The sequence below is a fragment of the Chiroxiphia lanceolata genome, chromosome 5 (assembly GCF_009829145.1).
Source record: "Chiroxiphia lanceolata isolate bChiLan1 chromosome 5, bChiLan1.pri, whole genome shotgun sequence".
NCBI classification, from domain to species: Eukaryota; Metazoa; Chordata; class Aves; order Passeriformes; family Pipridae; genus Chiroxiphia; species Chiroxiphia lanceolata.
In genome coordinates, this window is record NC_045641.1 from 955,596 (window position 1) to 983,453 (window position 27,858).

The 27,858-nt window shown below is 48.7% G+C and overlaps 2 protein-coding genes and 1 long non-coding RNA gene across 8 annotated transcripts in view; 2 read left to right on the forward strand and 1 right to left on the reverse strand.

The window, feature by feature from the left end:
* Positions 1-5,493: 5,493 nt before the first annotated feature.
* SMKR1 (small lysine rich protein 1) lies at positions 5,494-7,950 on the forward strand. Its single transcript, XM_032687317.1, has 3 exons — positions 5,494-5,646; positions 6,376-6,434; positions 7,689-7,950. The coding sequence occupies exons 2-3, from the start codon at positions 6,432-6,434 to the stop codon at positions 7,881-7,883; spliced, it is 198 nt and encodes a 65-aa protein (XP_032543208.1). The 5' UTR covers positions 5,494-5,646; positions 6,376-6,431; the 3' UTR covers positions 7,884-7,950.
* A 2,045-nt stretch (positions 7,951-9,995) lies between these two features.
* On the reverse strand, positions 9,996-17,192 carry LOC116786616. Of its 2 annotated transcripts, XR_004357022.1 has the most exons (3): positions 15,498-17,192; positions 13,030-13,102; positions 11,357-12,875 (listed from the first exon to the last, which is right to left on the reverse strand). It is a non-coding gene; the product is annotated as an uncharacterized LOC116786616 (long non-coding RNA). The 2 variants fall into 2 exon arrangements; XR_004357023.1 differs by lacking the exons at positions 11,357-12,875; positions 13,030-13,102 and adding an exon at positions 9,996-10,154.
* Positions 17,193-19,388: 2,196 nt separating this feature from the next.
* The window catches only part of NRF1 (nuclear respiratory factor 1), a 59,812-nt gene continuing 51,342 nt past the window's right edge, over positions 19,389-27,858 (forward strand). For all 5 annotated transcript variants that reach the window (XM_032687282.1, XM_032687283.1, XM_032687284.1 and 2 more), the window contains exon 1: positions 19,389-19,441. The gene's annotated coding sequence lies outside the window, so the exon portion shown is untranslated. The remainder of the gene's footprint in view (positions 19,442-27,858) is intronic.

A 27,858-nucleotide genomic window follows, 5' to 3' on the forward strand; every position in this document is an offset into this window, starting at 1 on the left:
TTTTTGCCCCATTCTGGTGTCCCGGCTCTAAAACTCGGGATTTTCTCTCTGACATTTATCTCATGTTTTCCAAGCAAATTCCTACCAGTTTTCCCCCTTGGGAATCCTGGGAATTCAGCGGAGTGCTGTCGTGTATCCCGGCACAGGGGACACCTCTGCAGAGTCCCCGCTTCCCTTTTCCCTCCCCTCACGGGGGGATCCCAAATCCAGAGGGTCTGGAGTGCTTTGTCCTGATGAACCACGTGATCCTCTTGTTTTCCCTCGGATATTCCTGGTTTGGGGTGGTTTAGGAAAACAACCGACAGTGTGGATACAAATTCCTACCAGTGGACCCAAACCCTTTTAGCTGGATAAACTCAGGTCCTGAAGGGGTTTCTCCCAGGGGAAAAGGGAAATTCTGAATTATTGAAGAGCCACAGCCCTATAAAACCCCTCGGGATCGGGCTCAGACCTTTCTTTCTTCCCCTCAAAGTGTCTTACTTTTTCCCTCCAGTGTGTCAGAAAAAAATAACCTGTAGATACACAAATTCTCTGTATTTCATATTTAAATTGTGCTCTGTAGAAGGTTTTCATGGCTTTTCAGTGCCTGTTGTTGTTACTGACCTGGAGATCAGAAATACGAAGCAGAAACACAAATGAAAAATACAAATTAGAAATACGAATTAAAAATAAAAATCAGAAATACAACAGAAATTGGTAGCAGAAATACAAACTGCTGCCTGAATGTCTGGGTGGTGGAGGATGGTATAAACTCATCTTGGAATGTTATTTACTTCCACCCAAAATTTCTGCTTCCTAGAGATGGATCTCTGTAAAAAACCTGAACCCCTGTGTAAAACAAAGCAACCAGGGGAGGATTACACCATTTAACTTAAATATTTATATTATTTATATTTATATATATCTATATTATATTATATTATATTATATATGTATATAATTTATATATTATATATATTTATTATTTATATATTTGTATATAATATTTATGTATAATAATATATTATATATTGTAATATATTATATATATTACATTATATTATATATTATAATATATATTATATAACATATAATAATTTATATTGTATTATATATTATCACATTATATATTATATATAATATATAAAATATATATATTATGTGTAATATATAATGTAATGTATGTAATATATTCTATAATATATTACAGTATTATAATATATAATATATACTATATAATTTATGTTACATATTTTTACATTATATATTATGGATTATATGTATAATTATCTATTATTACATGTAATGTGATATATTACATAATATATTAATATATATTATAATATGTTATATATTATATTATATATAACATATATTATATATTATTTAAATTATCTGTATTACATAATATCACATTTATAGTACATAAAATATATAATATATATTATAATAATATATTATATATTTAGTTTTATATATTTATTTTTATATATTTATTTTTATATATATGTATATATATATATGCATATATATATATATATATAAAATATTTATGTCTCCCCAAGGCAGGCAAGTAGCAGTTTCAAACTTTACTATTTGTTTCTCAATGAAGATTTTTCTTCTCCTTAAAAATTCCCTGGCAGACAGAAACTCTGGCCCCCCCATTTTGCTGTTTCTCAGGACATTTGCAGAGCAAAGTCTGGGGCTGTTCCTGCCCCGCTGGAGGAACCTCCCTTGTCTGTGCCCGGCAGGGAGGGGCTTCCAGGACCCCTCCTGTGCCCTCACTTTCTGCACTGATTGGTGGATAAAGAACTATTTTTTTTTTCCACCTCCAGGTGCTTGCTGGAAGTGAGTCCTTTCCTTCAGCAAAACCCCCCAAAATCAGCCCAGAAACGCCCCAAAAATCACCCCAAAACCAGTCCAAAATCACCCCCAAAAAATCCCGAAACACCCCAAAAATCACCCGAAAAATCACCCCAAAACCACTCCAAAATCACCCCCAAAAAATCCCCCCAAACACCCTGAAAACACCCCAAAAATCACCACAAAAAATGCCCCCAAAATCACCCCAAAAGTTATCCCAAAGCCACCCCCAAAATACCCCCAAATCAGCCCAAAACCACCCCGAAATCACCCTGAAAACATCCCAAATCCACCCCCAAAATCACCACAAAAATACCCCCCAAAACACCCCAAAAAATTCCTCAAAATCACCCCCTAAACACCCTAAAAATCACAAAAAATACTCCCAAAATCAGAAAAAAATACCCCCAAAATCACCCCAAAAATGGCCTAAAACAGCCTGAAAATACCCCAAAAAATCCCCCAAAACAACCTGAAAACACCTCCAAAATCACCACAAAAACCACCCCAAAATCAGCCTCAAAACACCCCCAAAATCATCCTCAAAATCACCCCAAAACACCCCTAAAATCACCCAAAAAATGCCCCCAAAATCCCTCAAATCACCCCAAAAACGTCCCAAACCCACCCCCAAAATCACCACAAAAATACCCCCCAAAACCACCCCAAAAAAATCCCCAAAATCACCTCCTAAATACCTCAAAAAGCACAAAAAAATTCTTCCAAAATCACAAAAAATACCCCCAAAATCACCCCAAAACCAGCCTAAAACAGCCCGAAAATACCCCCAAAAATCCCCCAAAACAATCTGAAAACACCTCCAAAATCACCACAAAAATCACCCCAAAATCAGCCTCAAAACACCCCCAAAATCATCCTCAAAATCACCCCAAAACACCCCTAAAATCACCCAAAAAATGCCCCCAAAATCCCTCAAATCACCCCAAAAACATCCCAAACCCACCCCCAAAATCACCACAAAAATATCCCCAAAACCACCACAATCACCCCAAAAACTTCCCCAAAATCACCTCCTAAATACCCCAAAAAGCACAAAAAAATTCTTCCAAAAGCACAAAAAACACCCCCAAATCACTCCAAAAAATGCCTAAAACAGCCCCAAAATACCCCCCAAAATCCCCTAAAACAATCTGAAAACACCTCCAAAATCACCACAAAAATCACCCCAAAATCAGCCCCAAAACACCCCCAAAATCACCCCAAAACACTCCTAAAATCACCCAAAAAATGCCCCCAAAATCCCTCAAATCACCCCAAAAACGTCCCAAACCCACCTCCAAAATCACCACAAAAATATCCCCAAAACCACCACAAAAATCACCCCAAAAACTTCCTCAAAATCACCTCCTAAATACCCCAAAAAGCACAAAAAAATTCTTCCAAAATCACAAAAAATACCCCCAAATCACTCCAAAAAATGCCTAAAACAGCCCGAAAATACCCCCAAAAATCCCCCAAAACAACCTGAAAACACCTGCAAAATCACTACAAAAATCACCCCAAAATCAGCCCCAAAACACCCCCAAAATCACCCTCAAAGTCACCCCAAAACACCCCTAAAATCACCCAAAAAATGCCCCCAAAATCCCCCAAATCACCCCAAAAATGCCCCAAACCCACCCCCAAAATCACCCCCTAAATACCCCCAAAACCACCACAAAAATCACCTCAAAAACTTCCCCAAAATCACCTCTAAATACCTCAAAAATCATAAAAAAGTACTCCCAAAATCACAAAAAATACCCCCATGATCACCCCAAAAACGCCCTAAAACAGCCCAAAAATACACCAAAATCACCCCAAAAATCACGCCCAAAACACCCCAAAAACACCTCCAAAATCACCCAAAAATCCCCCAAAGCCCTCCCTAAATCACCCCAAAAATACCCCCAAAAATACCCCAAAACAACCTGAAAACACCTCCAAATTCATCCCAAAAATCACCCTCAAAATCACCCAAAAAAACCCTAAAACCACCCCCAAATCACCACAAAAATACCCCTAAAAAACACCCCAAAAAATCCCTCAAAAATACCCTAAAAACACCCCAAAATCAGCCCATAATCACCAAAAAAATATCCCAAAATCACCCCCCGAATCACGCAAAATACCCAAAAATCACCCAAAAAACACCCTTAAATCACCCCAACACCCAAACCACCCCAACCCTCCCCAAATCACCCCAAATCACCCCATTATCACCAAAAAAAAAATCCCCAAAATCCCCAAAAATCACCCTAAAAACACCCTTAAATCCCGCCCAAAACACCCCAACCCTCCCCAAATCGTCCCCAAACCACCCCAAACCACCCCAAATCACCCCACAAATACCCCAAAAATCCCCCCCAAACACCCCAAAATCACCCCAAACCCACCCCCAAAATCACCCCAAAAATACCCCAAAAATCCCCCCCAAACACCCCAAAATCACCCCAAACCCACTCCCAAAATCACCCCAAAAATACCCCAAAATCAGCCCAAACCACCCCAAAATGTCTCCAAACCATGAATGTCCCTTTCCTAGCGCAGCATTCGCTGATCTTTCTTGGACAGCAGCACTTTCTCCCTCCTCCTCTCAGATATGAGTTATTTTGGGATGTTTGTTCGCCTCCTTATGACCCTTCCCTGGGATTTTTGGCTGTGGGTCGGGTGGGACTCTCTGTGCTTTATTTCTGGATTGGGATGGGGACAAGGACAAGGATGGAGACCAGGATGAGGACAAGGATGGGGACAAGGATGGGGATGGCACCTGATGTCCCCTCAGCTCTTCATGTCCCCTCAGTCCCCTCTAGTCCCTCATCCCCCTTCAGCTCCTTCAGCTTCTCAGTCCCTCATCTCTTCATCCCCTCATTCCCTCATCCCTTCATCCCCTCATTCCCTCATCCCTTCATCCCCTCAGCCCCTTCATTCCCCTCATCACCTCAGTCCCTCAGTCCCTTCATCCTCCTCGTTCCCCTTCAGGTCCCTCATCCCCTTTCACCTCCTCATCCTCCTTCATCCCTCATCGCTCCTCAGGTCCCTCAGTCCCTTCATCCCTCCTCAAGTCCCTCAGCTCCTCAGTCCTTCATCCCTCTCATCCCTCCTCAGGTCCCTTCGTCCCCTTTCACCTCCTCATCCTCCTTCATCCCCCTCATCCCTCCTCAGGTCCCTTCATCCCTCTCATCCCTCCTCAAGTCCCTCAGTTCCTCAGTTCCTTCATCCCCCTCATATTAGGTTGGATATCAGGAAAAAATTTTTTTACGGAGGGAGTGATGAGACACTGTTATGGGCTGCCCAGGGAGGTGGTGGACGCACCGCCCCTGGAGGTTTTTAAGATGAGATTGGATGTGGCACTTAGTGCCATGGTCTGGTAACCACGGTGGGGTTGGATCAAGGGTTGGACTTGATGATCCCAGAGGTCTTTTCCAACCCGGTTGATTCTGTGATTCTGTGATTTTATGAATCTATGAATCCACGATCCCTTCTCATCCTCCTTCATCCCCCTCAGCCCCCACGACGCTTTTCCCGCCCTTTTTCTGCAGGGGCCGTTACGTCCACAACGGTCGCAGGCCCCGCCCGCAGCAGCGGATTGGTCGAGAGGCAGATACCTCAGCATCGGATTGGTCAAAGGACTGTCCGTCAGCGGCAGGTCCCGCCTCTTCCGCTGTCGCGACCCCGCGCGGGGGCGGGGTGGGCGCGCCGTTGCCATGGCAACGCGACGCTGAGGGGAAGGAGGGGCGGCCATGGCGGCCCTGAGGGGGAACGGCGGCCGCTGCAGAGCTGCAGGAATGTGGGGACGGGCAGGTGAGGCCCTGCCACGGCTGCACGGGGCGGTGGGTGAGGGGGGACCGGGGCAGCCCGGGGAGGAAAGGAGGCTCAGAGGAGCTCGAGAGTGAGGGAGCTGGGAAGGGTCTGGAGCAGCAGGAGGGGCTGAGGGAGCTGGGGGGGCTCATCCTGGAGCAAAGGAGGCTCAGGGGGGACCTTCTGGCTCTGCAAGTCCCTGCCAGGAGGGGGGAGCCGGGGGGGGTCGGGCTCTGCTGCCAGGGAACAAGGGACAGGCCAAGGGGAAACGGCCTCAGGCTGGGCCAGGGGAGGGTCAGGTTGGGGCTGAGGAGGAATTTGTTGCTGGAAAGGGTGGTGAGGCCTTGGCAGGGGCTGCCCAGGGTGGAATCCCCACCCCTGCAGGGATTTCCAAGCCCTGTGGATGTGGCACTTGGGGACATGGTCAGTGGTGGCCTTGGCAGAGCTGGGAAGGGTTGGACTCCACAGCCTTAAAGGTCTTTTCCAACCTAAATGATTCTATAACTGTATGATTCTAAATCTCAAGGCCTTGCTGAAAAGTGTCCTGCAATCCGGCAACGAGCAGCTGATTTCACAGGTGATTATTTGCTAAGAAACACCTTTAGGAACGACACACCTTGATCTGTTTTTGCAAGGAACTAACTTTAACTGTTTTTATTTCCCTTTAAAGTTTATTGGGAACTGACCCCAGTACTTTACCCCATGTAACCCACCTGGGATTGTGTGTTGCAGGGTCCAGCTCCAGGGCTTGACGTGGAGTCCCAGCTGCTCAGCAAAAAGGCTCAGCCATGGTAATACAGCTTTGATCCTTCTGAGGAGGGTTGAGACCACTTTTTAAGGAAATGGAGTTAGCATCCAGTCATTCCCAGGGCTGCAGGACAAAAACTAACCTGCCCAAATTCACTTGTGTGCAGTTATGCACCAAATTCTGACTTTCAGCTTTTCCTGCTCTTGGCCGCAGGCTGTAAAACTTTGCACATGTTGTATAAAGCCTTTTTTATTTTGAAAGATCAGCTACAGGCCAAATTCCAGCCAGGAACCTACAAGTGCTCACAAAATCCAGCAGAGACCCTGCTGGGAGTGCACAAGTGCACTGGGACTGGCTGCAAAACCTGCCAAAAGCACCTCCCTGGGCAGTGGGCACGTTCCAGCACGAGAAGTATTCCACAAATTCCGTCCAGTGAAGGCCTGTGAAAGAGGCTTCTCAAACCTGAGTCTGAGTTCGAGTGGCTTCAGTTTGCAACCCTGAAGGTTCAGGGAACAATCTGCCATCAGCTGCCTCCTGCACTCTGCTTCCTCTCCTTCTCCTTCTGATAGAGGGTCTCTGTGTTTTCTGTAGAAAACTTGAGTTATGTTTCAGTTTTTCTTTACCTGTACATGTTCTTTCACACTGTGGTCCCAGCTGATTCTGAACACTGTGCCCCTGACTGTGGGTTTATGCCTAGAACACAAATGTTTGTCTCCTTTGAGCTGTAAAAGGACTTCTTAGAACTGATAGCACAAAAAATACACTTCACACACAGTTAATGCCCAGCTGAGAGCCAGGGCTGGGATGCAACGAAACAGCTGTTCTGGGATGTCTTGGGATCATGGAATCCTGGAATGGTTTGGGTTGGAAGGGACCTTAGAGATCATTTAGCTCCAGCCTTCCTGCCCTGGCCAGGGACACCTTCCACTACCCCGGGTTGCTCCAGCGTGGCCTTGGACACTTCCAGGGATCCAGGGGCAGCCACAGCTTCTCTGGGCAACCTGTGCCAGGGCCTCCCCACCCTCCCAGCCAGGAATTCCTTCCCAATATCCGATCTAACCCTGCCCTCTGGCACTGGGAAGCCATTCCCTGTGTCCTGTCCCTCCAGGCCTTGTCCCCAGTCCCTCTCCAGCTCTCCTGGAGCCCCTTCAGGCCCTGCAAGGGGCTCTCAGCTCTCCCTGGAGCCTTCTCTTCTCCAGGGGAACCCCCCAGCTCTCCTAGCCCAGGATCCTCTCCCCAGGAGGGAGACAATGATGACCCAAACCTGAGAGGCTTTGTGGTGGTTTTCCCTCTGCAGGCAGACAAAGCCAAGCCCAAGGGTGGCAAAGGCAAGTCCAAGAAGAAGGAGAAGGCGGCGGTGAAGGAGGTGGACGTGCTCGGCCCCGCCGCCATGCTCAACGCCTACTACATCTCCCACAACGCCGCTGCCTTCCTCGAGTTCCGGGGCTACCCCTGGCCTGGCTCTCCCAAAAAGAAGGGGAAGAAGAAGTGAGAGCCGAGCTCCCAGGTGATTAAACTCATCCTGACCTCTGCAGTGTCGGCTCAGGGGTTTCCCTTGATCGCCGCTGTGTCCCTACAAAGATGCTTTTCTTGCAGCTCGAGCTCGGGGTGACAAAGGCAGGGGACACTGGGCCATTGTCCCTTCAGCTGTGGCCCATCACAGGGTCTGTGTGCATGGAAGGGTTGAGCCTGGGCAGGGTTTGTGCTGGGGTTTGCTTTACTCCCACTGCTGCCATTCCCTGGGGATGGGATGTGCTTCCCAGTACCTGCAGCTGTCTGACCCTGAGCTCGGAAAGTGGAATTCAGGGCAGGATTGACAGTGTTAAGGGTGATTTGTGGAACATCAGCTGAGCTGGAGAGTCCTGTGAGGAGCAGCTGAGGGAGCTGGGAAGGGTCTGGAGCAGCAGGAGGGGCTGAGGGAGCTGGGGGGGCTCATCCTGGAGCAAAGGAGGCTCAGGGGGGACCTTCTGGCTCTGCAAGTCCCTGCCAGGAGGGGGGAGCCGGGGGGGGTCGGGCTCTGCTGCCAGGGAACAAGGGACAGGCCAAGGGGAAACGGCCTCAGGCTGGGCCAGGGGAGGGTCAGGTTGGGGCTGAGGAGGAATTTGTTGCTGGAAAGGGTGGTGAGGCCTTGGCAGGGGCTGCCCAGGGAGGTTTGGAGTGCCCATCCCTGGAGGTGTCCCAGGAAGGCCTGGCCGTGGCACTCAGTGCTCTGGGCTGGGGGACAAGGTGATCTTGATCCGTGATCCTGAAGGTCTTTTCCAACCCCAGGGATCCTGGCATTCTGTCTGAGGGTCTCCCACCACTCCCTGTGTGGCTCAGCACAGAGCCACGAGATGGCACCTGTGTGTCCCTGGGATTTCAGAAGGAAATGGCTCAGTTTGGGCAGACAAGTGAAGCTCCAGCGACTCTCCCCAGCCCCCCTTTGGCTGGGAAGCCTGGAGATGGAGCTGAGGTGGTGTCAGTGCTGCTGCGACACCTGCTCAGAGATGCAGGACCCCAGGGCTCCCCTCCCTCGGATCATTCTTCCCCCAAACACCCTGGCTGGAAACCACAAGCTCAGTGTTACAGTTACAGCTCAGAGCTCTTTCTCTCTGTTTCCTCCACGTGTTTATCCCAGCCCTCCGTAAATCCTGGAGCAGCACCTCCTGGAGCAGCACCTCGAGAGAAGCTGTGCCTCTCTCCCGGCTGCTTCCACCCACTGGAAAAGAGCAGGAGAGTGAGTGGGAGGGGAGAGGATGTGTTCTGAACTGATGTGGGCTGTGGAGAGATGGGAGGGAATGCAAAAGGACTGGAATCTTGGAGAAAGGGGTGGGAAAACAGAATCTGCAATGGGCTAGAGCTGCTGTCAGGGGAAATGTGCCCGTTCTCAAGGACACCCGAGGGACTGAGCCTGGAAGGACACCCAAGAAGTGCCACAGCAGCACCTCAGCTGTTTGAGACACCAACTGGGGGTGAGCATCCACGGTGTGGATCTGGTGGAGCAGCCAGTTGGCTCCCAGGCCATTCCTGGCTGACTTCAGTGCAGGAGCAGAACCCTCTCTGACCTCCAGGTAACTTGGTGTCACAGGTAACACAACAGTCAGCTGTAATGTGATCCACCCAAGGCTGCTTCCCCAGCCTGAAATGCTCCCTCTGGGAGGAGGTTTTGACCAGGGAAAACCACAGCTGGGGGCATTGGCCAGCCCCTGTTATGAGGGCCACTGCAAACCCCACTGTGTTTGTTCCATCCACATGTCAAGAAAACAACCACGGGATCGTTCAGGCTGGAAAAGCTCCCCGAGTCCAACTATCCCCCTGTGCTCAGCACTGCCCCGTGTCCTCAGGACGGACACCCCCAGGGTGGGCCCCTGTTTCCTGGCCAAGGAACCTGCAGTTGGGGTGTTGTGGTGACTCAGAGCTGTGGTTTGCTCTGTGTCCTGCACCCACGTCTCTTGCTCAGCGTTTACCCTGCTCTTGCCTCCCCACCACCCCCCAGGAAGTCTCTGGTCACAGCAACTCCTAACTATTTCCTCCAAGCATCAGCTTTGTAAAGCAAGAGATCTCTTGCCGCCTCTGTGTTCAGCATCTCCAGCTAGATGTTTGAAAAATTAATTAAAAACCCCAATTATTCCACATATTTACCACAAGAATTTCCAAGCAGTGAAGTAGGAACTGCTCGACTTTGGTTAGTGATGGTTATAAGTGAGCAAGGCCGTTTTTACATTCAGGGGGAACTGGAGCTACAATGATTTCCAGACTCCAAAGTTTTAGTATCCCAAAAGTACTGAAATAAAGAGTGAATTATTATTATTATTATTATTATTATTATTATTATTCTACATGCCATGATTCCAGCATGAGGGAATTGAGGACACCAGTTGGTGAGCAGTGAAGAGCTCTCTGGTGGATCTGAAAAGTCACCACTCATTTCTTTGACAGCAGATGAGAAAACCCTCCCAACCATCCCAAGCTGGAAAATGAAACACTTCTTTTCACACACCCCCCCTTTTTCATCTTCTCTCCTCAATCCAGCTGAATTTTGCGTGTAATTCCAGCTCCCTGGGGGTTAATAAAAACCAAGAGGTGCCTCCAAAGAAAAGTCAGGACTTGCAATGGCTGGATTTGCTTAAAATTGCCATGGGTTTTGCTGTGGTTTCTGAGGGAGAGCCTTTGGCTCCCCTGGATGTGCCTTTCCAGGGAGTCTCTGCCGTGGGATGACCCTTCCAGCTATTTCTGGTTTCTCCCAACTTGGAAGTTTGATTCTGTGTTGGGCTTTTCCCCCTGCTGGGGGGCAGGACTCAAGCTGAGCTTATGATGAATAAAGGCTGCTCTGCCAGGCAGGAAGGGAGCTGGAGTTTGGATTGACAGGAAGCTGAACATGAGCCAGAGTGTGCCCAGGTGGCCAAGAAGGCCAATGGATCCTGGCCTGGCTCAGGAACAGTGTGGCCAACAGGTCCAAGGCAGTGATTCTGCCCCTGGACTCAGCGCTGGTGAGGCCACCCCTGGAGTGCTGTGTCCAGCTCTGGGCCCTGAGCTCAGCAAGGCCCTGGAGGGGCTGGAGCAGGTGCAGAGAAGAGCAGCGAGGCTGGGGAAGGGACTGGAGCACAAGTGCTGGGAGGAGAGGCTGAGGGAGCTGGGGGGGCTCAGCCTGGAGAGGAGGAGGCTCAGGGGAGACCTCCTCACTCTCTGCAACTCCCTGACAGGAGGGGGGAGCCGGGGGGGGGGTTGGTCTCTTTTCCCAGGCAACCATCAGCAAGACAAGAGGGCTCGGTCTTCAGCTGTGCCAGGGGAGGTTTAGGTTGGAGATTAGAAAGAATTTCTTTGCAGAGAGGGTGCTCAGCCATTGGAATGGGCTGCCCAGGGAAGTGGGGGATTCTCCATCCCTGGAGGTGTTTAAGGACAGACTGGATGTGGCATCAGTGCCATGGGCTGGGAACCACGGCGGGGTTGGATCAAGGGTTGGGCTGGATGATCTCAGAGGTCCCTTCCAACCCAGCTGATCCTGTGATTCTCTGATCCTACGCTCAAATCCTCCAAGGATTTGGTGAGGGGGCCCTGCAGCCTGGAGAGGTTCCGTGGGGAATTCCGGGCAGTTCCGCTGTCAGCCCCGCCAGGGAGGCACAGCTCGGCATTTTTGGGGCTCCCCGTGCTGTGCCGTCGCTGTTGGCCCACGTTTCCTGCAGGAAGTTGCACCCAAACCCCGCTGGTAAAACACAGGGGATGTTGCTCTGCGTGTTTGTGGGTGGGGAGAGCCACAGGACTATTATGGGATGTGGGTGCTGGAGATAATATCTGTATATTTAAGGTTTAATAAAGGATAATATTCACCATGCTTAAAATCAAGCTGGATGTGAGCAGCTTCCCATCTTTCCCCGTTCCTCCAGCCAGTCTTTCTCTATTGCCTGGTATCTCCTCATTACTATTTTCAACTATCATTGTTATTTTCACCTATTATTGTTATTTTCCCCTATTATTGTTTTTTTCACCTGAAAAAACAACAAGCACAGTGGATCTTTATGACACAGAAGAAAGGCCTGGGAAGGGACAGGGATCCTTTCGTCCCAGCTCTCATTTGAGGAGCTGCCCTGGCTGTTCCTTCCCAGCTCCAGGGACTCTTTTCCTCATAAAAGGTATCTCCTAAACAAAGAGAATTTTTAAAGGAAAGCTTCCCTCCGAAAGGCATATTAAATGTTGGCACTGAATTGTCAGCAGAGTTAATAAAATGAAGTTTTCAGTGGGTTAACTCCTTTCTCATTTGCTTTTTTCACCGTCCTGGTTCCCTGCTGCCATCTCAGGTGTCCTCCAGGAACAACAAAATAAACCCCAAACTATTTTACTGTGTTTTATAAACCTCTCTCTTCCAAGATTTCTGTACATTTTTTAAAAAGGCACAAGTTGGGGGTTTTTTTCCTGTGTTTTGCTCTTGTAATTGCCACACAAAGGACCAAAAGGAGTGAAATATTGGGACTTACAGGAGCAGTTGCTGTGTGAGTATCAATGACTTCCATTCCAGACACTGGGAAGGTTTTGTTACATCCTTGTGTGTTCTCCACTGTATATTTAATATATATATTACATTACTACATACTAGTAAATATGACATTTACTATATAATTATCCAGTCATTTCCTGGAGATGTTCAGAGAATTCAGGAGTCTCCTTGGAGGAATCTTACAGGGCCTTCCCACCCCGACAGCCTCAGACCTCAAGAAAATCCTGGGAAGAAAATTCCTTTTTGCCTTGATTTTTTTTTTTTTTTTTTTGCTTTAGGCTGCACGTAATTTTGCCTAAAAAAATATTTAATTATTTTAAAATAAAAGCCTTTGAGCCTGAAGTGTTCCCTGTAGGTTATTGCTACATGACTTGAGGAGAAACAATCAAAGGGAATTTTTTAATTCACCGTTAAGGGCTGATATATTCACGACTAAGCTGAAGTCAGCTAAGTGTGAAATCCTCTTTGTGCAAAAGCCTGGCTTAGTGTCAGCACTTCTGGCTGAAAGTGGCACTAGAAGAGAGAAATGTTTAAGGAAAAAAATGAGGAAAATATTTAATGCAACCCATGGTGACAGCAGATTCCTTGGAATGGCCACGATCACGTGCCAGGAAGGGACCACTTTGCTCTTTGGGGGAAATTCTTGACTAAATGTTTAAAAGTTCACCTGCATTTACTGCTGGATGTTGGAATATTTTTCACAGCTGGAATTGCAAGGATTGGCCAAGTGCTCCTACAATCTAAAAGGAAACATTGCCAGGGAGACCAGAGCACAGGAATCATTGAAGGAAACAGAAATACTGTTTAGTGTTTTAGTTAGTATTGGTTAGTTAGTTTAGTTTTAGTATTTCATACATAGTATTATAAATATTTACTATTATTTAGTATTTTATTTAGTATTATTATTATATTTAGTATTATTTAGTATTATATTTAGTATTATTATTATATTTAGTATTATTTAGTATTGTATTTAGTATTACTAATATTTACTATTATTTAGTATTATATTTAGTAGTATTATTATATTTACTATTATTTAGTATTATATTTAGTAGTATTATTATGTTTAGTATTATTTAGTATTATATTTAGTGGTATTATTATATTTAGTATTATTTAGTATTGTATTTAGTAGTATTAATATTTACTATTATTTAGTATTATATTTAGTAGTATTATTATATTTAGTAGTATTATTATATTTAGTAGTATTATTATATTTCGATTATTTAGTATTATATTTAGTCATCATGGCTGGGCTTCGCGAACGAAGATTTGGGAAGGCTTTATCCACATTTGTTACAGGCACGTTGGTGACTTATGACAGCATACGGGCCTACATACCAGGTCCAAAGCCCTCTACTCAGTGCTGATGGCCAAACGCTTCTAACAGATAAAACCTCCATTCTGAATCGATGGTCTGAACACTTTCAAACTCTTTTCAGTACCAACCGTGTGGTCCAAGACTCAGCAATTCAGTCCATCACACAACAACCAGTAAAGTATGAATTGGATACTGCCCCCACTTTAGAAGAAACCCTCAAGGCCATACAGCAGGTGAAAATCGGCAAGGCAGCTGGGGTTGATGGAATTCCACCTGAAGTCTGGAAACATGGGGGCCTTGCACTCCACACCAAATTTCACGAGTTTGTGGTGCGCTGCTGGGAGCTCGGTGAACTACCATCAGACCTTGGTGATGCTGTCATCATCACTTTGTATAAGAAGAAAGGTATTAAATCTGACTGCTCAAACTACCGTGGTATTACTCTGTTCTCCATTGCTGGCAAAATCCTGGCAAGAATACTCTTGAACAGACTAATACCCACTATAGCAGAAGGGATCCTACCTGAAAGTCAGTGTGGTTTCAGAGCCAACAGAAGCACCACAGACATGGTGTTTGTTCTCAGACAACTGCAAGAGAAATGTAGGGAACAGAACAAAGGTCTTTATGTAACCTTTGTCGACCTCACCAAGGCTTTTGATACTGTGAGCAGAAAAGGTCTGTGGCAGATTTTGGAACGTTTAGGTTGTCCCCCCAAGTTCCTTAAAATGATCATCTCACTTCATGAGGATCAGCACGGCCAAGTCAGATATGGCAACACACTTTCTGAGCCCTTTTTAATTAAGAATGGTGTGAAACAAGGTTGCGTTCTCGCTCCTACCTTATTCACAATCTTTTTTAGCATGATGCTCCAAAGGGCCACAGCAGACCTCGATGATCAGGACGGTATCTACATTCGATATCGTACTGATGGAAGCCTGTTCAATCTATATTTAGTATTATTATTATATTTAGTATTATAAATATTTAGTATTATTTAGTATTATATTTAGTAGTATTATATTTAGTATTATTATTATATTCAGTATTATTTAGTATTATATTTAGTATTATTTAGTATAGTAAATATTTAGTATTATTAATAGCTGCTTAGTACAGGCTAAAAATCACATTTAACTTCAGAAAATCTTCTCCCTCGGGGTGATTCCAGCAGGTCACACAACTCCTGGGGTGCTTTTCCCACATCACTTTATAGGAATGGCCTGTTGTGTGAAGGATGGAAACCACCAGCCCGGGAGGAGAGTTCTCTGAGCATCCTGAGATGTTAAACCAGGAGCTGCAACCCCGAGGTCTGAATTCAAGTTGTACTGGTTGAACAATTAGCTACAATCATTAAGTTTACTGGGTTTTTTCCTAGAGTTTGGGGGGGTTTGTCAGCAGGTTTTGTCAAGCCCCTGGGACAGTGAAGGGATATCCTGGAGCTTTCTAAGCACGAGGCTCTTTGTCTTACCCCAGGAGTAACCCCTGAGCTCTTCAGCTTCTCTCAGATGACACGGCCCGAGCTGGTGCCCTTGAGAGCCAAGGGACCTCCTTCTGTCACCTGTTGTTTTGGCTCCTGAGACACTTTATCCAGGAAGCCCTTCCTGAAAATAGATGCAGTGTTTGAGGGAGTACCTGATAATTATAGCTTGTCCTTTGGGAACTGGCCAAGGAGTAGCTCTGTTTTCTTAGAAATCTGCACACTTTTACGGATTCCTCCTCCTTTCCTGTTGTCTTACACAGGTGGTTTGCACAATTCCTGTTGCCATCACCAGGAAGTGGAGTAGGAAACATTCCAAGTTCTTACACACCTTGCTTTTCTCACCTAGAACCACATCTGGGGGCTCCTGGAAGGTTTGTTTTGGCAGGTCTTAAAAGTTCTTCCCAACCTGGCGCTGCAAAACTCCCTCAGGAGAGATCAAAGAGGATTTAATGGGTTGTGGGATTTCAGAGTGGTGACCTCCCAGTGTCCCCTGGCATTCCCAGGGAGCTCCAGGACTACTCCCATGCCTGCACATGGCAGAGCTCTGCTAGTCCTGAGCTCACCCAAACCCACAGCTCGTCGCTGTCTTTACCCTGATCTTTCACGAAGTGAGGATTGTTATGTCCTGTCCCTTCAAATTCCCTCCTTTCGGCTCTTTGGGGTAACACACATCCCACCCCTTTCACCCTTTAATTCCCATCTTACATATTTTAAACCTGTTATTCCTGTTGCTTCCCTCCCTGCCCCTGTTTCATCAGCACAAGGTGACAATTAACACCTCTGACTTGCAGTTTTCCTTCTCCACGTGAGGGTCATAAAACTGAGACTCACGGGATTGGTCTTTCCTAAATCCAAACGTCTGCATCGATGCCTGGACTAGTTGTCTGGATCAGGAGCAGCCCAGGATGGGATCCCTCTGACTGAACACAGGCAGGGGCTTAAAGCAGCCCTGGGTGTCCTGTTTAGGTGCAGGGACACCCGGTGAGCCCAACCCCACTCCCTGTGATTAATATAAAGATTTTGCTGAGAAAGCAAATTAAAACGTGGTGTGGCTACAGAAATGTAAGTCCTTCACATGGGAAACCAGCGTGGCCATGGCTTAGTCCTAAGGAATTTGGGCTGAAGGCCATGCAAAGGGGGGTGAGAAAACTGGAAGAGCTCTGTGTCTCCAGTGTCTTGGATGACGAGGGGAAAATTGCAGGGGATGTTCATCTGTCTGAAAGGAAAACACCCAGGCTGGGCCTTGGGGCACCTCAGGGGACAAAAATATCTAGTGACTTCACCATGGGGGTGTCTCTGACATGGGGGAGTGGAGCTGAGCTGGAGTTCTGTGGTCAGCTCTGGCTTATCAGTCCTGCACAGTGGTGAGCTCAGCCTGGTTCCCACCCCACTCCTCCCTCTTCACAGCCTCGGTTTTGTCTCCCCAGTAGTTGTTGTTGCCATAAAATCCACTGCAGGGAATGTTGGAGAAGCCACCCAGCACAGCCTAAGTGGGCTCTTTGTCTCTCAAGAGCTGTTACTGCTCCATTGCTGTTGGAGATGAGGGAATAGCCTGATCCAGCACTGCCCTCTTTTATTCCCAAATACTCGGGGAACTGGCAGAACAGAAACAATCCATGGTTATGGGAGGCAGGGAAGAAGCAGGGTGAGCCCAAAATCCAGACTGGACTGGTGGCTGCAGAAGGACCCACAGGAAAAGCCATTGTGCCCAGGTAAAGTGTTCCTAAGATACATCACCCATGGCTTGTGTTGCTGCACATTCCCATCCTATTTCGTTGGATAATCACACCCCAAAACAAGGGGCTTGGCCCCAATCCTGGGAATCTTCCAGACCTCCACACCATGCAAACTTCTCCCCACCGATGAGAGAACTGAGATCTCCAGAGCTGTAGCACAGATCCCCTTTCTGCTGTAACCCTGATCCTAATCCTGCTCCTTGGACACATCCAGGGGCAGCCACAGCTTCTCTGGGAAACCTGGGCCAGGGCCTCTCCACCCTCCCAGCCAGCAATTCCTTCCCAATCTCCCATCTCTCCCTGCCCTCTGGCACTGGGAAGCCATTCCCTGTGTCCTGTCCCTCCAGGCCTTGTCCCCAGTCCCTCTCCAGCTCTCCTGGAGCCCCTTTAGGCCCTGCAAGGGGCTCTCAGCTCTCCCTGGAGCCTTCTCTTCTCCAGGTGAACATTCTCAGCTCTCCCAGCCTGGCTCCAGAGCAGAGGCACTCCAGCCCTCAAAGCATCTCCGTGGCCTCCTCTGGACTCACCTCACATCTTTCTCCTCATTAATTCCCATTTTCTGGGGAGTTTTTCCTCCCCAAGCGAAGCTCTGAGGGGTGACCTCGCCCGCCCTCCCCAAGATGGCGGCGGCCCCTCGCCCCTCACGCCCTCCCCAAGATGGCGGCGGCCCCGCCTTTCCCTCCCCCTCATGGCCATTGGAAACCAGATTTTCCCAAAAAAAAAAAAAGGAAAAAAAAAAAAAATACACGTTAAACCGGATTGTTCCGCAAAGAAACGAAACAATGTCCGTTTTGAACTGGATTTTTCCATACGAAACGGACTGAAAAAAAAAAAAATTCCGTTTTAAACTGGATTTTTTTCACCTAAAAAAAGGGAAAAAAATTTCGTTTTAAACGTGGGATTTTCCACAATTTCAATTTTAAACTGGATTGTTCCAATAAAAAAAAAAAAAGGACAAAAAAGAAATCCGTTTTAAACTGGATTATTCCATGCAAAATGGACAAAAAAGTCCAGTTTAAACTTGACTTCTCCACCCAAAATGGAAAAAAAAAAATTCCATTTTAAACTGGACTTTCCCCACAATTTTCATTTTAAACTGGATTGTTCCCCCCCCCCCTCAATAAAAGGACAATAAAAAATTTATTTTAAGCTGCATTTTTCCACACAAAATGAGGGGGGAAAAATTAATTTTAAGGTGGATTTTCCCACAATTTCAATTTTAAACTGGATTTTTTCCACGAAAAAAAATGGAAGAAGTGCTCATTTTAAACTGATTTTTCCCCACAATTTCCATTTAAAACTGGATTTTTTAACACAAAAAAAAAATTGAGAAAATGTCCATTTTAAACTGGATTTTCCCACAATTCCCACTTTTAACTGGATTTTTCCACAAAAATAAAAGGAAAAAATTCATTTCAAACTGGGCTGTTCCACACAGAATAGGAAAAAACCCATCTATTTTAAACTGGATTTTCCCCTCAAAAAAACCTATTGACAAAACGTCCATTTTAAACTATATTTCCCCACAATTTCGACTTTGAACTGGATTTTTCCACTTAAAAAAAAAAAAAGGGAGGGGAGAGGAATCTACTTGCAACTGGATTTTTCAACAATATCCATTTTAAACTGGATTTTTCTCCAAAAATGGGGGGGGGGAATCTATTTTAAAGGGGGTTTTCCCAAACAAAATGGAAACCTCCCCTATTTTAAACCGGACTTTCCCACAGTAAAACCGGGACCAAAAAAAACCCTTTAAACCGGCCTTTCCCACCCCAATGGCCGGGGCCGGGATCCCACCGTGCCATGGCCTCCCCACCCTCCCAGCCAGCAATTCCTTCCCAATATCCCATCTATCCCTGCCCTCTGGCACTGGGAAGCCATTCCCTGTGTCCTGTCCCTCCATCCCTTGACCCCAGTCCCTCTCCAGCTCTCCTGGAGCCCCTTTAGGCCCTGCCAGGGGCTCTCAGCTCTCCCTGGAGCCTTCTCTGCTCCAGGGGAACCCCCCCAGCTCTCCCAGCCTGGTTGCAGAGCAGAGGGGCTCCAGCCCTCACAGCATCTCCGTGCCCTCCTCTGGACTCGCCTCACGTCCTTCCCCTCATCAACCCCCATCTTCCGCGGAGTTTCTCCTCCTCAAGCGAACCTCTGAGGGGGGAAGGCGACCTCCCGCGACCTCCCCAAGATGGCGGCGCCCCCTTCACCCCTTCGCCCCCTCCCCAAGATGTCCCCCCCCCGCCACCCCCTTCCCTCCCTCCCCCTCATGGCCGCCCCGCCGCCCCCCGTCCCTGCCCAAGATGGCGGCGGCGCGGCGCTATGACGCCATACGTCCCGCTCCCCCCCCCTCGCTGTCCCCGGCCTCCTCCGCCGCCGCCGCCGCCGCCGCCGCCGCCGGTGCCCGCCTCCCGCGCTCCGCCACCGCGGCGGCCCGAGGCCGACCGGCGCCGCGCTCGCCCCCCGCTCCGCCCGCCGCGCCGCGCCCGCTCCGTCCCCCCGCGGCCCCGCGGCGCGGGCCCCGCCGCCGCAGCAGCGCAGCCGCTCTGAGGTGAGCGTCCTACCGCGCAATCTCCTCCGGCCCCGGCGCAGCCGCACCAACGGCGGGGCCCCCGCCGCCCGCTCTCCCCCGCCGGCCTCGGACAACATGGGGCCCGCGGGGCCGGCCCGCGCCGGGGGCGGCGGGGCCGGGGCAGGGGCGAGGCGGGGGGGGGACGAGGGGCGAGGGGCAGGGAGCGGGGCGGCCCCGGCGCCGGCCCGGGCGGGGAAGTTGGGCCGCGGGTGGCGGCGGCGGGGCTGCGCTTCGCCTGCTTTCCCTCATGGTTTCGTGTGTCCCCCCCACCCCCCGGTTTTTGGCGCCTTTTAGCCCTCGCACCCCTGTTTGTTTTTCTTTAACCCTTTATCCTTCTTTTATTTTCGCCTTCACCCCCCCCTCATTTTTTTCCCATTCCTCCCCCTTCTTCTACCCCCCCTTATCCTCATTTTTTGCCCCTTGGCCCCCCACTTTTTGCCCCTTTATCGCTCTATTTTGTAATCCCCTTTTTTTCCCCTTTATCCCTCCTTTTTTCCCCTTCTCCCCCCCTTTTTTCCCCTACATCCTCCTTTTTTTCACTCCTTCGTTCCCCCCTTTTTAGCCCCATCGTCACCCTTCTTCCCCTCTTTATCACTCCTTTTTTTCCACTTTGTCCCTACTGCTTTTACCTTAAACCCCCCCTTTTCTCCCCCTTCATTCTCTTTTTTTTTTTTACCCTTTAGTCCCCCCCCCTTTTTAGCCCCGTTACCCCCCCTTTTTTCCCATTAACCCCCTCTTTTTTTCCCCTTCATCTTCCTTTTTTTTTGGCCCTTCATCCTGCCCTTTTTTTTTTTTTATTCTTTATCCCCCCTTTTTTCCCCCCAACCCCCCCTTTTCTCCCCTCAACCCCTCCCTTTTTTCCCCTTCATCCTCCTTTTTTTTGGCCCCTTCATTCCTCCCTTTTTAGCCCTGTCATCCTCCTTTTTTAGCCCTGTCATCCTCCTTTTTTCCCCTTTATCCCCCCTTTTTTCCCCTTTATCCCCCCTTTTTTCCCCCTCAACCCCCCCTTTTTTCTTTTTTCATCCTCCTTTTTTGCCCCTTCATCCCCCCCTTTTTTTCCCTTTTATTCTTCCTTTTTTTGCTTCACCTTCCCTTTTTCCTCCACTTCATCCCCTCTTTCCTTTTCCCTTTCCCCCCAGAATCACAGAACCATTTAGGTTGAAAAAGATCTCTGAGATCATCAATGAAGTTCTCCTTCATCCCTCCTTTTATCCCCTTTCTTTTTCCACATCATCCCATTTTTTCCCCACTTCACCCCCCATTTTTTTCCTCTTCATCCCCCCTTCTTTTCCCCCCAGAATCACAGAATTAGCTTGGAAAAGACCTCTCAGATCATTGAGCCCAACCCTGATGAAGTTTCCCTTCACCCCTCCTTTTTTTCCCCTCTTCATCCACTTTTTTCCCCCTTCACTCCCCTTTTTCTCTCCTCCATCCCCCCTTTTCTCTCTTCCTCATCTCCCCTTTCTTCCTCCTCCTCCCCTCATTTTTCCCCTTCCTTCCTCCTTTTTTTCCCCTTCCCCCTTCCATTTTCCCCCTTCATTCCTTCACCCCCGTTTCCCCCCTTTTTTATTTTTCCCTTTTATTTTTCCTCCCCTGTTTTATTTTTCCCTTTTATTTTCCTCCCCTGGCTGCCCTTTGTGCAGGAATTTGGGATGGATTTGAAATGGGTTAATCACTCACCCCCCCTTTAATACACCCAAAAAAGGGCTATAAATTGTGTATAAAAAAGGGCTGTGACTGGGTATGTATTAATACACCCAAAAAGGGGGTATAAATGTGGCTCAGGACCTTTCCAGTGTGAGTAATAATTACAGGGCACAACTAATTGGGCTCCAGACTCTTCCTCCATTTGGGGTTCCTGAGTCTTGGCTTTCCTTCAGCTCCAGGTGATTTTCCCAGCGTGGGGAGATGTTTTGTCTCTTCAAGACTTGGATCTGTGCTTTATGTTTTTATTATTATTTCCTCCTGCCCTGGAAGTGTCTCTGTGGTTCCCAGAATTTGGGATTTGTCCCTCAGGAGGGGCTGTGGGGGTTTGGTCTCAGCTTTGCTGCTGTTTGGGCGCAGTTTTAAACCCTCTTCCCACGTGAACTCGGGCTTTGCCTCCCCTCCTGCTCCATCCACATCACAATTGCTCCTTAAAGCCTCTTACAGTCAACTTCTAATTCCCTGATTTTGGGGGAAAAGGCGAGAGAGGGGTTGTTAATCTCTTTAAATTCCCATGGGGGTGGTAAAATGTTTTTTTTTTCCCCCTGAGGATGTGACAACGACACCTTTGGAAAGCTCAGGGTTGTGTCAATGTTTTTCCAGGGTTTTCATCTTGCACATCCATCCCTGGAAGTGCCCAAGGCCAGGTTGGAACCTGGGATAGTGGAAGGTGTCCCTGCCCGTGGCAGGGGGTGGAACTGGATGATCCTCAAGGTCCCTTCCCACCCAAACCATTCCATGATTCTCTTCCAGGTGCAGTGTTGAGTTCAATCCTCTCCTTTCCTGCTGTCATTCCTGCCTGTGTTTGCTGTTTTACAGGGTCTCAGTTGGGGTTTATGGCATTTTGTTGTATCCCAGTTGGTTTTCAGCAGCCTCACGTCATTTCTGGGAGCCCTTTTCCTCACCCAGGGCAGGTTTTGTGCAGCTCCTGGAGTTTTTTGGGATTTAGGAAGCGTGTGGCCTGGTGGGCACTCATGTTACAGAGGTGGAAAACAAAGTTATCCTGATCCAGGTTTAGTTGTGGATGTGCCATCCCAGCCGGGCTGCCCTGTGAGCCAGAACAACAAATATCCCGGTCCCAGATGGAAGTGGAGCCATCCTGGGAAAAAAAACCAGCTCTGAAAGGGAGAGGGTTTGGTGTGGGTTGTGTCAGACAGACTGCACCTCTCTGTGCCTCCACCAGGAAAACTTGTTCCTGGAGGATGAATGTATGGAGTGTTGGAATCCTCCCTGGAAGTGTCTGAGAACCACGTGGATGTGGCGCTGGAGGACAGGGGTTAGTGGTGACTGAGTCGATGGTCGATGACCTTGGAGGGCTTTTCCAGCTTTCATTCCATGAGCAAAGGTCACGTTGGCCATGCCAGGGGTTTTTCCTGTCAGTGGACAATCTGAATTTCCCTGGAGAGGAGCCCCATTCCCGGCGGGCTGCCCCGATGTCCCCCTGCCCCCGGAGGTGTTCCGGCGGGAGGAGTTTCCTCACCGTTGGGATTTCAGAACTTCCCTGAGCCTGAACCCTTTCTCCTCAGGGAGTTCCACTCCTGGCAAGCTCAGGCCTGGAAGATTCCAGCCTGGGAAGGAAACTCAGGAATCCCAGGTGGCTGCAGGAGAAGTGGGACCACCCTTAGTGTTTCCAGGCTGCATCGTGTCCAACTTTCCCCACGTGCACACACAAACTCTGGGAATATTTCCATTACCGCTCCTCCTTTTCCAGCGGAGGGAGATTTCCAGGCACCTTCTGTCTCTTGAAGGCTTTGGGAATTAGGGTTTTGTTTTCCACTCCCCTCCTCCTGAGCTGGAAAATGACCCTCTGGGAAGGCAGCAGAGCACAGTGACTCTGCTGTGCCCCTGGATCCCTTTCAGCAGGAAAATGTAATCCAGGCTTTTCCACGGGAGAACGTTTGGTGCTGTCGGTAGGGATCGGTGGTTGTTGATGATTTTCAGTGCAGGGAGTGAAATTCAGCCTTGGACTTTTATCTTTCTTAGGCTGCTCCTGAAGTGGCTCCATGGGGGAAAAAAAACAAAAACAAAAATCCAGGGAAGATATTTTGTGTTCCTGGTGGCCCATTGCTTGAGTTAAAGAGGAAAATCATTTAGAAACACCTGTTTGGTTTTTTTTATCTGCTAAAACAACTTATGCTGCACAGTGGGGATTTTATTTATATTATAAATATAATAATATAAACCAATAATGTAATATAACGACACAATATAAATATTTCTATTCCTACTGTAGCAGGAAGATCTATTTATCCCTTAATTCAGTGAGTGAATTTCTGTTCCTCTTTTCCTCATCAGCTCGTTTTTGCCCGGGAATCCCAACCAGGCAAACAAATCCTGGCAAAACCCCCTCTGGTTTTCAAGGATTGAAACCTTAAAACCCCAAACATCACTTGCATATCTGCCTTTTGGTTTGTTTTTTTTTTCCCACCTGAAACTTGAGCTTCCACCAGAAATTCCAAACCGTTTTCCAACCCCAAAGGCTGTAGTGGGGAAAGGATTTAAGGCCCAGAGTGGTGCAGGATTTGTCCTGGGAGTGGAGGAATCACCTTTCCAGGCTCAACCTGGACCATCCAGGCCCCTCCAGCTCTGGGGAGGATCCAGGTGGATTCTGTTCTGTTCCATATTTGTGTCCTGCCCGTTTCTGGTCCCGTTGCTTTTGCTTTTTCCCAAAAAAAAACTGGTGGGGCTGCTCCAGTTGCCAGCTGGACAATCCCGGCGGGAGCGTCGGCCGGAGTCGTTTGTCCCCGTTGTTCCCAAGCAGTTGTTGGGAAGAGCCTCCAAGCCCGTTATCCTTCTGGGAATAGCTCAGTTTACAACCGGGAGCAGGCCCTGTGTCCTCAGCAGGAGTGTGAGGAAGAGCTGGGAGAGGGTGGTCGGGTAATCCAGGAGATTTGTTCTGGAGATCCCCGGGCTCGGGTTTGTGGGAAGGACTCCGAGGCTGCTCGGGGTCTCCCGCCAGACTCCAGGAAGGAATTGCTTCCATTGCCAGATAGAAAACGGGGAGGTGGAGGCTGAGCTTGGTGGCTCTGAGGACAGGGATGGACATCCCGATGGACACTGGCATCAGAATGCCAAGGAAATGCTGTATTCCCGGGGTTTTCCCTCCTGGAAGGAGGATGTAGCTGTCCAACCCTTAGGATGGAAGGTGGATTCATAGCATTGAGGACTCCGGTGTCTCCTTTTCTCCCTGTTTTCCATCCATTTTGGTGGATAACAGGGATGAAAACAGGGGTTTCCTCAGCCTGGAGCATTGTTTTGGTTGGATATAAGGCAGATGTGGGAATTATTTTACCCACTGGTGTTACCTACAAATAATAAATTGCTCAGGTCCTACGGACTGGGGGCGACTCGGAACTCCCTCAGTCCCCTTGCAAAATCCACCTGGAATGCACTGAAAATTCACCTGGAAATTCCCTGCAAACACATAAAGACAAAGCCACATGAAAGTGTATTTTCAGCACAGACCCTGTTTGCTTGTAGCCAGTGTGACCAAGGAATCCAGTCCAGAAGGAAGCCAGTCCCTCCCACTGTTTATTACATAACCATCTAATTAAAGCAAGCAAACAGGGAGGATTGGAGCCTTGGGAAACTTCCCCCCACAGCCTGGGTCAAAAATACTTGGGAGACCAGGGTCTCCAGGTTTGATTTACGTGGAGATGTGCTGTGGGAATTTATAAGGTGTATTGAAACAAAAATAAGTGTGGTTTTGGTGTCAGCCACTGCTTCTGGGCACAGAGAAAATCCTTTAACTCCCCATTTCCCCTTTGAAGGAGAAGAGACTTCAAGGAGTGCTGCTCCCTCTCCTCCCTGAAAGGACCTGGTGGATTCAAAGCTCTCCTTGGAGTTGCTTTGGGTTGCAAGTTGGGTGATTTTCAGGCTTATTATTTCTGCACCGTGAGACTTTCAGGTGAATCAGTCAGTTGTGTCTCTTGCTCCAGAAGGAATTCCCTGGGATGGCTGGAATACTTCAGCCCTGATAATCAGAAGGGGATGTAGATGGAGGAGAGATGTGAAAGGCACCCAAAGTCCAAAGTGTAGCAGCAAGTAAAAATTCCCAGCCCCATTTTCAGCGGCTCAAACGCGAGGCTGTGCCTCCGGGAGCTCTGAGAAGCTGGAATTTCCCACAGGGTTTGCATAATGTGCTGGGTGTTCAAGCTGGAAAAGCCCCTCTTGAGCTTGGAGTTGAGGTGTGTCAGGGCTGGAATCCCAGCATGGCTTGGTCTGGGATGTTCTCCCTGGGTTTGGGGCTGTGAGCAGGGCAGGACACGGGGAGAACTGGGGTCTGTTGGGCAGGATCTGTGAGTCCTGCAGAGGAGAATTTCCCCCAAACCAGAGTTTCCCCTGGTGTGCAGCTGCTGCAGGATGTGGGTGACTCACAGGCACAGCTCTGCTCTGCTGGGGCTGGACATGGACCTTTTTTTTTCCCTCAGAAAACACCAATTTTGGAGGTGTGGGATGTGCAGCTGCGAGTGGGGCGTGGGATCTTTCCCTGTCCCAGTGCTGGGTTTGCAGAGTGACACCTTCCCTGTTCAGGGTCACAGAACAGCCATGGGATCATGGAATGGTTTGGGTGGGAAGGGCCCATCCAGTGCCACCCCTGCCATGGGCAGGGACACCTTCCACTGTCCCAGGTTGCTCCAGCCCAGCCTTGGACACTTCCAGGGATCCAGGGGCAGCCACAGCTTCTCTGGGAAATTCATTCCAGCCCCTCCCCACCCTCCCAGCCAGCAATTCCTTCCCAATATCCCATCCATCCCTGCCCTCTGGCAGTGGGAAGCCATTCCCTGTGTCCTGTCCCTCCATCCCTTGTCCCCAGTCCCTCTCCAGCTCTCCTGGAGCCCCTTTAGGCCCTGCAAGGGGCTCTCAGCTCTCCGTGGAGCCTTCTCTTCTCCAGGGGAACATTCCCAGCTCTCCCAGCCTGGCTCCAGAGCAGAGGGGCTCCAACCCTGGGAGCAGCTCCGGGGCCTCCTGGATTCACTCCAGCAGCTCCCTGTCCTCCTGCTCCTCAGCTCCCAGTGGATTTTCTGGGGAGTTTTTCCTCCTCAAGTCCCACCTCGTGCAGGACAAGCAGACAAGGTGTTCCTGAACCACTGGAAGCTGTTGGAGGCAGCCTGTCCTTTCCCTTTTTCCCAGTTCCAGGTGCTAAGGGGAGGAAATATCCCATTTTTCTGGCACTGAACAAACCTCCCTGTGCTCTGTCACCTCAGGTACCCCGGAGGGCCTTGCAGGGAAGGAGAATCCCCAAATTCTTCCCTGTGTGAACACAGATGGATTAGTTCATGCCAGGGGTGTTGTGCTGGAATTCTGGGAATGCCCAATCCCCCTGAAACAGCTCTAGAGGGGAAAAAAAAAAAAACCTGCAAACTTAGGTAGAATAATACCTTGAAAACAAACATTATCAGAGTGTATTGTGTTCAGATGATTTAACTTTTATAATTCTTTTTGAAGGCAAAAATGACCTGTGTTTTTAATAATTTTGTTTGGCCACAGCATCGAGGCTTCAGCATCCCTTATATATTCCATATATAATAATATATATCTATATATAATAATATAATAATATGTATTTATATATCTGTATATGGATATATTCTGGGTTATATATCTAGTGTATATATATGTATCTAGTATATAGAGTTGATATATATATGCTTGATGTATACATATATATATATGATATATTAGATGATGGGAGCAATTGTTGCTTTGAGGATTTAGGAGTTGTTGGGGTGTTTTGGCTTTTTTTTTCAAACAAATCTGGGGTTTCTGAGGCCCTGGGTTGCTAATGGTGCCCCAAGGAGGCATGTCCTGGGCATGGCTCACCTGTGCTGGGCCCTGTTTGCCCAGGGGATGGTTGGGAAGGGTCTGGCAGCTCATCAGCACCGGGTTGGTTACCTGGGACCTTCTGCAGGTTGGACCCTGCTGAGGTGGCTCCAGCCCACCAAAACCAGCTCCAGTCATACTGGGGTGGTTCACTGTGGCTTTAGGATCATCCCTGTCGTGTCCATGATCTCCCTGAAGGCTGCCCCAGGGCCAGAACGCCGGGAGGGGCTGGCCAGGCTGCTCTTTGGGTGGAAGGTTGATGATTAATCGTGGCTGGGACTGTGTGGTGGGGTTTTGTCATGTGCCAACCCTGCTGAGTTAATGCCACGTGAGGACCAAGTCCTTGAGGTGATGCATCTTAGTGGGGATTTTGGACACCTCAATATAAAAAAAAAAAAAAGATCTAAAGCTGTTAGAGAGGGGACACAGGGATGGGGAAGGGTCTGGAGGGGCCAAGCAAGGAGCTGCTGAGGGCACTTGGTTTGTTCAGGTGGAGAAGAGGAGACTGAGGGGAGACTCATGGGGGCCTGCAGCTTCCTCAGGAGGGGCAGCTCCCATCTCTGCTCCCTGTGACAGGGACAGGACCCAGGGAAGGGCTGGAGCTGTGTCAGGGCAGGCTCAGGTTGGATCTCAGGACAAGGTTCTTCCCCCAGAGGGTGGTTGGGCACTGCCCAGGCTCCCCAGGGCAGTGGGCACAGCCCCAAGGCTGCCAGAGCTCCAGGAGGGTTTGGACAACGCTCTGAGGGCCAGGGTGGGATTGTTGGGGTGTCTGTGCAGGGCCAGGGGTTGGATCAATGATCCCTGTGGGTCCCTTCCAGTTCAGGATATCCTCTAATTCTGTGATCTCACCCGTGCCAGACACCAGGGTT